The sequence below is a fragment of the Calidris pugnax genome, unplaced genomic scaffold (assembly GCF_001431845.1).
Source record: "Calidris pugnax isolate Ruff unplaced genomic scaffold, ASM143184v1 scaffold24, whole genome shotgun sequence".
NCBI lineage: Eukaryota > Metazoa > Chordata > Aves > Charadriiformes > Scolopacidae > Calidris > Calidris pugnax.
The window spans coordinates 16,402,372-16,411,722 of record NW_015090922.1 but is presented as its reverse complement, the minus strand read 5'-3'; the positions used below and the strand labels follow the sequence as shown (position 1 = coordinate 16,411,722).

The following is a 9,351-nucleotide window of genomic DNA, read 5'->3' as shown; positions in this document are numbered from 1 at the left end:
CCAATCCCCCCCTGCCTCCCCCCTGCCTCCTGCCACCTCCTCCACGACACCCTTCCCGTCCTCCCTTCCCTGGGCCCTGCGGATGGGCGCCTGGGCAGCGGGACCCGGGCCCTGTGCCAGCCGTGGTACCCGACACCTCTTCTCCTCCTCCACGGATGCCACCAGACCCACATGGCCCCAGCCCCCGTGACCTAAACTGGGGCCTGACGCTCAACCCTGAGAGCAGGGGGGTGCGGAAGCGGGGGGACACACCACCTTCAAATACACCGAACACAGGGCTTGCCCTGGCTCTGTCCTCCCCAGGTATGTCTGTGGGGTCGGTCCCTGCCCCGGATTCTTGGGACACCGTTGTCACCTGGTGGGGGGCTGGGGAAGGGGGCTGGTGACTTGGCTGGGCAAGGGGCAGCGTGTTGAGGGCTTGCTGGGGACCCACGGCAGGGGCTGGGGTTTTCCTGCCTGTTTGGGGATGAGATCTATTTGCAGGGGGACAAGCAGTGGCCCCGGCAGGGTTTCTGTGTGCAAGGAGGTGGCAGTCCTGCTTGCAGGTCCCCCTGCTAATCCCAGGTCAGGGCCCGGGGCGTCTCCTGCCCACGGAGGCACTGGCAGGCTGCCGGGAGGGGATTTTGGGATGTTTTCTCTGGAAGCCCAGGTGGCTCAGGAGGGCGAGGCGGGAGCTGTCTGCGTGGGAAGGCGGGGAGCTGTGCTGCAGGCGGCTCTGGCATCGAGCTGGTGGCACCTGCCGGGCTGGGGAGGGCTTTCTGTCCCATGCAGACCTACCTGTCAGCCAGCTCTGGCTTTTCCAAGCTGCCAGCGGGCTTCCCAAATCCCTTTCCGCGGTCCTGCCAGCTACGTTTGGGCTCCGTGGTCGCTGCGGGCTCCACCACCCGCAGGGCGGCACCGGGGGAGGGAGGCGAGCCCTGCCCAGAAGTAAACCAGGCGGGCACCTGCGGCAGGGGACGGTCTCCGCCGCCTTTAAGGGACCGGCAGGGACTACAGATCCCAGCATGCTGCTGCCGGCCATGCCTCCTCCCTCCTCCTCTCCCTCCCTCCCTCTCCCGCCCCACCTGCCGGGCTGCGGGCGGGGATGCTGTGAGGCCGGCGGGGGGCATGCCCCGGGGGGGCCGGGGGCTCAGCGCCGGCAGCCCCGCTGCAGATGAAGCCCTGGGAGAGGGGCCGGAGCACCCCATGCTGCGACGCCCCGACTGGAAAAGGACAAGGCAGGCCTGCGGCTAATTCCCTTCTGCCCGCGGGGGTGGGGGGGGGGAAGGACCCTTCTCGGGGGTCCTAGGGGTGCAACGCCAGGGGGGTGGCAGGAGCCGGGCAGGTGGTGATGGGGGAGAAAGAAGCGGTAGGCAGCGGGGAGGGGACAGCAGTGCCATGGACGCCCTTGGCTTTCCAAGGTGACCCAGGAAAGAGACCCAGGGAAGCGGGATTTGGAAACTGGGGGGGCAGTTCACGTGGTTCTGTCCGGAGAAGCTGCTGAATTATGTGTTTTGTGCCGCCGTGCCCTGGGCGTTGGAGGGAGGTGGGGAGCGCAGGGGGGCGGACGCAGCCCGCTGCGCAGATGCTTCGCTCACAGCCCCGGGATTGGGGGCAGAGAGAGCTGCAGGCTCACAAATCCCTTAAGAGCCTGCTGTGGAGCAGCCGGGCAGCCGGCCCCGAGCAGCCTGGGCATCTCAGGAGAGCCATTTCCCTTTGGGAGGGGAGGCTTGCTGTCCCCCAGCCGGCAGAATAAGGCTGTGTGTCACAGACCCTCGGCTGAAGGACTCTGAGCCACAGGTTTCCAGAGCTGCTGCGCCGTGCTCTTGCCGTTTGCGGGCTCTGTTTGGCGCCCGGTGCCATGGAACACTTACCCGGCAGCACGGACAGGGGGTTTAGAACCAGCAGGGCCCCTGCCGGGCCTGCGTCCCTCACTCCCCACTAAAATCCTGTTTGCTTTTCAGACGGAGAGCAGCCACGAGACTTGTTGGGACCTGTGCTGATGCTTGCTGCACAAGATGACAGCAAGAGACGGGCCCCAAGACAGGTAACGCCGGGCTGTGGGGTGGGTGTGGGGGCACATCCAGGATACCGGGAGGTCAGGGAAGACAGCAGGACCCAGCATCAGGGGGGACCCAGCATCAGAGGGGACACCCTTGCCTGCGTGCTCACTGGGCTGCTGAGCTCTCCCTTCCCCGAGATGATGCTCTCTCCGTCAGCTTTTCCATGGCAAACAAGCTGTAAACAGTCTCCGGCGCTGGGAAACGCCTGGGGAGCCTGACTCCCTCCCAGCGCTGGCAATGGCCGCTGTGCATCTGGGTGCCACATGCTGAGGAGCAGCCAGCTTCTCCTCGCCTTCGTACCCTCCCAGGGAGGACCTCCCATGGCTCCTCTGCAGTGCCATGTCTCCTCTGGCAGCCCAGGCTAGCAGGGGCTGTGGGGCAGGGACACGGCAATAAATTTCATCCTCTGTCCTCCCGGTGCCTCTGGCTGCAGGGTCGGGCACAGTCAGGAGAGATGCCTGTCCCTTGCCCTGCTCCAAACTGCTCTGTCCTCTCCACAGGTACAAGGCTGTCTGGCTGATCTTCTTCATCCTCGGCCTGGGAACGCTGCTGCCATGGAATTTCTTCATGACTGCCAGGGAGGTGAGAGCTTCCCTCCTGCTGCTGCCCATGACACTAATCATCTCTTGTCACCTCTAGGGACCATGCTGTAGGTGTGGCAGCACTGCACGGCATAGACCCTCTGTGTTTGCATGCAGGAGACCCAGAAGCATGGGTGACCTGGGTGAACAAGTGGCACTGAGGTGTCAGGAGGAGCCCTGGGCTGTGAATGGGGCCAGAGTGGGGACAAGGGTGGCCCGAGTGTGCTGGGGGAAGGCCTCGGAGTACCTCGGCCCCATGAGGCTCCTTCTCTTACAGTATTTCATCGGCCGCCTTGCGGACCCAGACGAGACAAGCCAGTTGAGGAATCTGACTGGTGGGGCTGTCATGCCCCCCTCCTACCTGCAGTCCATGTTTGACAACTTTATGACGCTCTGCGCCATGGTGCCCCTCCTCATCTTCACCTGCCTCAACTCCTTCATCCACCAGCGGTGAGCCTTGCCCCATTCTTGCCCCATTCTTGCCCCTGCCAGCCCCCACAGGGCCAGCCAGCCCCGGCCCGTCCTTCTGAGCCAAGCCACAGCTCATTCAGTCAAGTCAAAGGCAAACACCAGTCTCCTGTTCAGGGGTTTGGCTGGGATTCCCATGGGAGAGCTTGGCCCTGGCCTCACAGGCTTTTGTGGGGTGAGTTTTCCTCACCAAGACCTTCTCTTGCAGGATTCCCCAGCAGATCCGCATCTCAGGCAGCCTGGTGGCCATTGGGCTAGTGTTTTTAATCACCGCGATCATGGTGAAGGTCCCCATGGAGCCTCTTCCCTTCTTCATCTTTACCATGATCAGCATCATCTTAATCAACTGTGAGTGAGGCAGCAGGGAGGATGGAAAAGGGCTCAGCCCCATTGCTGTGGCTAATCTCTCTGGGAGAAAAGCATGAACCTCACTGTGAGAGATCCAAGGAGGAGGGGGACCTGCCTTGCCTCACAGGGCAGGGGCCTTGGCTCCCCGCAGAGGTGCAGCCCATCCTTGCCTTTGGTTTCTCATTTCTGCTCATCTTTTCCCCTTCACAGCCTTCGGCGCCATCCTCCAGAGCAGCCTCTTTGGGCTGGCAGGGCTCCTGCCTGCCAGCTACACGGCTCCCATCATGAGTGGGCAGGGCTTGGCGGGCACCTTTGCTGCTTTGGCAATGATCTTCAGTATTGCCAGTGAGTAATCCCTGCCCTGCGGGTGACACGGCCTTCCCAGAGCCCTGCTGTTAACAGGATCTGCTGGGGTCGCGCTGTAGGGTTGGATGGGAGATGGCAGCAGGGCCTGGCTCCTCTCAGCCCTCATCATCTTTTCCCTTTTTTCCCCCCATCTCTTCCCTTCTTGTGCTCCCAGTTGGCGCCCAGCAACCTGAGAGCTTCATCGGTTACTTCACCACAGCCTGTGTGGCGATCGTCCTGGCAATCTTCTCCTACATCCTTCTGCCTCGCATGGTGAGACTTTGTTGTTCTGGTGGGGAAGGGTGTGGGAAAATGGGACCTTTGTGCATCACAGCACAACGACCGTGGCCCAGTAGAACCCCAGCATTAGCTTCTACCAGCCTCCACCTCCTAGTTCAGGGCAAGCTCTCCCCTGTCCCGAGGGAGCTCTCTGGGATACTTCCCACCTCAGATACCCCTTGGGATATCCTTGGGATACTGTGGAAATGAGCCCCCGGGTGAGCAGGAAAGCATCAGTATCAGACATAAGTGGAAGGAATACTTTGCCCATGTTGCATTTGCCTGTATCACCCACATCTGCTATTACCACACAGCCCCTGGCAGCCGCCTTTTCTTACACATGAATGAGTTCTCCGTGGCTTTCTCTCTGCAGGATTTCTTCCGATATTACTCCATGAAGGACAAGACAGAGTACCATGTGTACAACGCAGAGCTGGAGACCAAGAGAGACCTGATTAAGAAAGGTGAGGGGCTGAGAGAGGGAAGAGGAAGGAAAAAAAAAAAAAGGAAGAGCTGAGAGGAAGAATGAGACAGAAGGACTAAATTATATCCCAGCTTTCTGGGGTCTGATATGCCCTACTTGTGTCTCTCCCTGCAGATGAGCCCAATGGGATGGAGCAGAATAACTCAAAGGTCATCCCTATCCACAACCCTGATGAGAAGCCCTCGGTCATTGCTATTTTTAAGAAGGTGAGTTGCCAGCGACCCCTGCCCTGCCCCTCATAGCAGGGGATATGAGGAAAGCATGGGAAGAGGAGACCAGCCCCGCTCTGGTCTCTTGCCCTGTGTTTGGTACCAGCCTCTTTCTTTCATCTTCCTAGCTCTGGGTCATGGCTCTGTCTGTCTGCCTCGTCTTCACTGTCACCATCGGCGTCTTTCCTTCCATCACAGCTAAGGTGTCCACTGTCCTCGGAGAGGGAAACAAATGGGGTAAGTGTGGGCAGGGATGGGGTGGGGTAGGAGGAAACTAGGAAGAAGGCAAATGGGAGAAAAGAAAGTGGGGCTTGAAGTAGTAGGTATGCCTGAGGGGAGGAGGAAACAGCTGTGCATGATGGTTTGGACGTGGACACTGGCCTGGCTGGGAGACCATTCAAGCCCTTAGTGGGAAACCAGGAGGACCTAGACCTGAAAGTCTCCATGCAAATGGTGGGAGGGCCTGGGGCACCCTGGACTTTTCAGTGACCTTCTCCCCCTTCTGCAGGTCTCTACTTCATCCCTGTGTCCTGCTTCCTGCTCTTTAATGTCTTCGACTGGATGGGACGGAGTCTCACTGCCCTCCTCACATGGGTAAGCATGGGGCAGGGAGCAAATTCCCAGGCAGTCTCCATCCCCAGGCCCCTCGGCCACGGCTTTCACTGGGGCCACCATCCATGGTGTGGAGGAAGGAGGTGCAGAGCTGACTCCTGCCTTGGCTTTAAGTCCTAAGCAGAGATTTATGGGTAACCACAGTGTTGTCCTGTCTTCCTCCCACCCCTCTTTCAGCGTGGCTTGGATGAAGCTGCTTGCTCCATTTCAGCCTCTTTGTAAACAAACGTTCACTCCAGCTATGCAAACAGCCAGGCAGGATGGCGGCAGCAAAAGAGGGTGAAAGACAGGGCAGCCCAAAATAAACCCCCTGGCCTCCGCACGGGACATAGTTGCTTTAAAAAGCCTTGTCCCGAGAGCAGGGTAGAGCCATGCTGTGTGGGTCACAGAGCTGCCTCCTGCCACCTCCCCCTGCCATCATCTCCCCTGCCTGGCTCAGAGCTGCTGGGGCTGGGTGATGGGAGCTGTGATGGGGGTGGGCGAGGAAGGGGGCTGTCCCCTCTGTCTCTCTTCCTGCCCCTTCACCAACCCCCCCAAGCACCATTTCCCCCCATATTGTTCAGGCTGTTTGTTTAGAGAAACTCCTCAGCACCACGTGCGGTGGGGTCTGCTCAGGCCTGGCTTCCCCAGGGCCTGGAGCTGCTTCTTCCTTGGCCATCACTGCTGGCTGCCCTCGGCCTTGGCCATGAGCCGTGTTGCCTGGTGTCCAGCCCGCAGCCTCCGTGGTGGGATGACCCAGCAGGAGATGTTTCCAAAACAAGACTATGTGGAAAGTCTGACTGCATGTGGTTTGGGCCTCATTTCCCTGGTTGGGGCCCCGGTCGCTCCTTTTTCTCTTCCTTGTGCACGGGAGGCTGTTGCTGCTCTTGCTGGTTTGCCCACAGGCACGGCAACTGGCCTAACCTCAGCTTCCCCTCTGCTCGTGAAGTGTCCCACAGCTACGCCAGCCCACGCAGCTCCCAAGGCAGCTGTGGGTCTTTCCTGACCCCAGACCAGTGAGTCCTGTTGTCTGTGACTGTGGCACCTCACCAAGGGGACCCAAGACGGAGCCAGGCACGGCTCGTACCAGGGGCTGCCTCAGTCCCAGCTGCAGGGACAACACAGGAGGATGGTGCCTTCTCCTCCGTCTGAGCCTGACATGTTCAGAGACTCTGTTAGGATCCGAGGAGACCATAGCTTGGTCTGTGCTTTTCCCAGCACTGTCCAAAACAGCCCCAGCGTAATCCCTTTCCCAGATTGCTGGATCTCGCCCCGCTTGGCTGGGGGATGGCGTAGGAGGCTGAAGAGCTGGTTAAAGCCCAGTTTGCTGGCCCTGAGGTGCCAGAGGGGATTTACCTCAGCCAGCCTTGTCCTGCGCCGCAGTTCACCACAGGAGGAGATTGCGTGAGGGCGCACGAGGCTCTCCTGCCCGCCTGCCTGTTGTTTCCAGCAAGGGCTTAGCGGTCGCTCACAAACCCAGCTCAGTATTTTGGCTCTAGTGCTGCTGCTCTCCAAGTCAGCTGGGATAGGACTTTCAGACCTAGTAGGGCCTCCTGACAATAGCAAGTGGTGAGGCTGAGATTTGTTGCAGCACAGAAGGTCTCTCAAGCAACTTTGCCCTCTCTGTGGCTCCCCCACAGCCTCGGCACAGAAGGGACAGCCCCTGGATAGCCCCTGCCGTCGTGCCATGGGATGGGGACTGTCCGCTTCCCAGCCGCTCAGTGACCTGTGTTTTTCCCCCAGCCCGGGAAGGACAGCTGCCTCCTGCCAGCGTTGGTGGCCCTCCGTGTCATCTTTATCCCCCTTTTCATGCTGTGCAACGTGCAGCCCCGTAACTACCTGCCTGCCGTGTTCTCTCATGACGCCTGGTACATCGTCTTCATGATCTTCTTCTCCATCTCCAATGGCTACCTGGCCAGCCTTTGCATGTGTTTTGGGCCCAAGTGAGTAAGAGCTGGGGACAGGGGAAGGGTTGATTACACCCCCAGCTGCCAGCCGCAGCACAACTGGAGTCTGGCTCTGCCCAGCTCTGGTGTGGGGATGCAGACGCAGAGGGGGATCGCCACACCACCTCAGGGTGGACAACCCCAGTGTCCCATCTCCAGCCTTCTGCCTCCATATCCTAGAGATGAGGAAGCTGTTGTTTGGGCTCTCCATGTCCCCCACCTGCCATGCTGGGGAAGGGGCCGGATGCAGTGGGTGTCTGGAGGGGAGCGAAGGGTGGCACAGCACCCACCACTGGGTGAGCAGCCTTGCCCAGCGCAGGAGCACGGGCAGCACCAGAAGCCCAGCTGGGGCTCAGCCAGGCGGGCTGCAGTGCAGGAGGGCAAGAGTCAGAGAGCCATCCGGTGTCCCTGGCACTGGGAGCTTCAGGGCTTCTTGCCTCATGCATGTTTTCTTTCTCTATGAGCCCATAATGTGGAGCCAGGCTCTTGGGGCTGAGGTGGAGTTGCTCTTATCATTCTTCTGCTGCAGAGGAGCACAGCTTCTGGCTCTTCTGTGGCCTCCTCCCACCTCTCTGTTGAACTCACAGTGGGGCACAGGGCACAGCATCCCTGAGGATGGGCCTGACACCTCTTTCTCCCCTAGGAAAGTGCTTGCCCACGAAGCGGAGACAGCTGGAGCTGTCATGGCCTTTTTCCTGTCACTGGGCTTGGCTCTGGGAGCTGCCGTCTCCTTCCTGTTCCGAATTCTCATCTAGCAGCAGCACCCAGAGGGTGCAGGGACACCGAGAGATGGCTCCGCATCCTCCTCCGAGGCCCTGGATACCTCGGCGCCGTGGGGAGATGACACCTCACGCCTGCCCCTGCCAAATCACACTGCCACGGCAGACGTTACACCCAGGGACGGTTCCACTCCTGCAGGGTTGGCCTGGCTCCTGCCACGCTCGGCTGTGTGATGCCTTCAGGCCTACGTGCCTTCTCCTTTCCCATGCTCTGTGTGTGTGTGTAAGACCCTCAGGATCTCACAGAGGTCCAGTCGCCTCCCATGCTGCCTAATTTCCCCAGCTCCAGGCCAAAAGCCATTCTCAGCCTCCTCCTCTCTGACAGAGTTGGAGGCTGGTATCCAGTGTTATTCCCTCTCCTGCCCTTTTCCCTAAGCCAGCTAGGGATTTGCTCTCCTCTCCTTCTGAGGTGCCTGGAAACATCCCACACTTCTCCTGCTGGCGAGACTTGCATACGGGTGGGAAAGCCCCCAGCCAGCCTCGCCATCCCCGCTGTCTATTAGGCGCACATCGCCCTGCCCAGCACCATCCCAGGGACATAGACATCTGTGTCCCACCCACATAAAGAGCCAGCACCCTGGCTGGGCTGAGGGAGGAGGAGGAGGTCTCCACACCCCACCTTCTCCCCTGCCCCTCGCCTTTCTTCCCTACTTTTTTGTAATTCTGCCATTGTTTTCTTCCTGCCCCTCCGATTGTGTGGCAGGAGGCCCTACCGCGGGCTGCAAGAGGAGGCAATTCCATTCCCGCACAGGCTGCCGCCCCTGCCTGCCTGTGCTGCAGGGGGAGGCCTCGCCTCGGCTTTCCCATCCCTTGTCTGTGTAAACGTGTCTGTACAGTTGCCGTTTTCTATTAAAAAAAGAAAAAAGACCAAAACGCCCCTGTTGGGTATTGTGTGTGTGTATCTGTCACCACAGGGGAGAGGGCTGAAGGGAGGGGGCACTGCCATTTCCCGACCACCCCCAGGCCCCCCCCTCCGCCTTGTAGCCACCCTGAGGCAGCGAAGCGGGGCATGCACCCGGGGGCTTCCCTTGCGGCCCCTCTTCACCCCTGCTGACCCCCGGCAGGGCTACACGGGGCGGGGTCAGTGAGTACCCTCCCAGGCTTCCCTCCCCAAGAGCCGAGGCGGCAGCGGCGACCCCAACCCCTGTGGAAGCCTCTGGAAGTGCTTAGCACTGCTCGCGCTGCGATGGTGCTCCTCCGCTACCGGTGGCAGGAAATAGTCCCCTCCCGCCGGCCGGGGCTCCCCGCCGCCCCCTCGCCGCGGCGCCCGGAGGGACGC

At 60.4% G+C, this 9,351-nt stretch overlaps 1 protein-coding gene across 5 annotated transcripts in view; it reads left to right on the top strand.

Annotated features, from left to right (window-relative positions):
- The window catches only part of SLC29A1 (solute carrier family 29 (equilibrative nucleoside transporter), member 1), a 35,321-nt gene extending 26,376 nt beyond the window's left edge, over nucleotides 1–8,945 (top strand). For 3 of the 5 annotated variants that reach the window (XM_014951038.1, XM_014951037.1, XM_014951042.1), the window contains 12 exons: nucleotides 1,944–2,026; nucleotides 2,543–2,624; nucleotides 2,901–3,073; nucleotides 3,300–3,439; nucleotides 3,650–3,784; nucleotides 3,960–4,057; nucleotides 4,437–4,527; nucleotides 4,662–4,753; nucleotides 4,885–4,993; nucleotides 5,265–5,350; nucleotides 7,091–7,290; nucleotides 7,937–8,945. In XM_014951038.1, coding sequence (XP_014806524.1) covers nucleotides 1,998–2,026; nucleotides 2,543–2,624; nucleotides 2,901–3,073; nucleotides 3,300–3,439; nucleotides 3,650–3,784; nucleotides 3,960–4,057; nucleotides 4,437–4,527; nucleotides 4,662–4,753; nucleotides 4,885–4,993; nucleotides 5,265–5,350; nucleotides 7,091–7,290; nucleotides 7,937–8,048 — 1,347 coding nt within the window. In that variant the 5' untranslated portion in view covers nucleotides 1,944–1,997 and the 3' untranslated portion in view covers nucleotides 8,049–8,945. Of the gene's footprint in view, nucleotides 1–83; nucleotides 304–1,053; nucleotides 1,218–1,943; nucleotides 2,027–2,542; nucleotides 2,625–2,900; nucleotides 3,074–3,299; nucleotides 3,440–3,649; nucleotides 3,785–3,959; nucleotides 4,058–4,436; nucleotides 4,528–4,661; nucleotides 4,754–4,884; nucleotides 4,994–5,264; nucleotides 5,351–7,090; nucleotides 7,291–7,936 lie in introns of those variants that run through there. The other 2 variants (XM_014951043.1, XM_014951039.1) reach the window with 2 other exon arrangements.
- The last annotated feature ends 406 nt before the right edge of the window (nucleotides 8,946–9,351 follow it).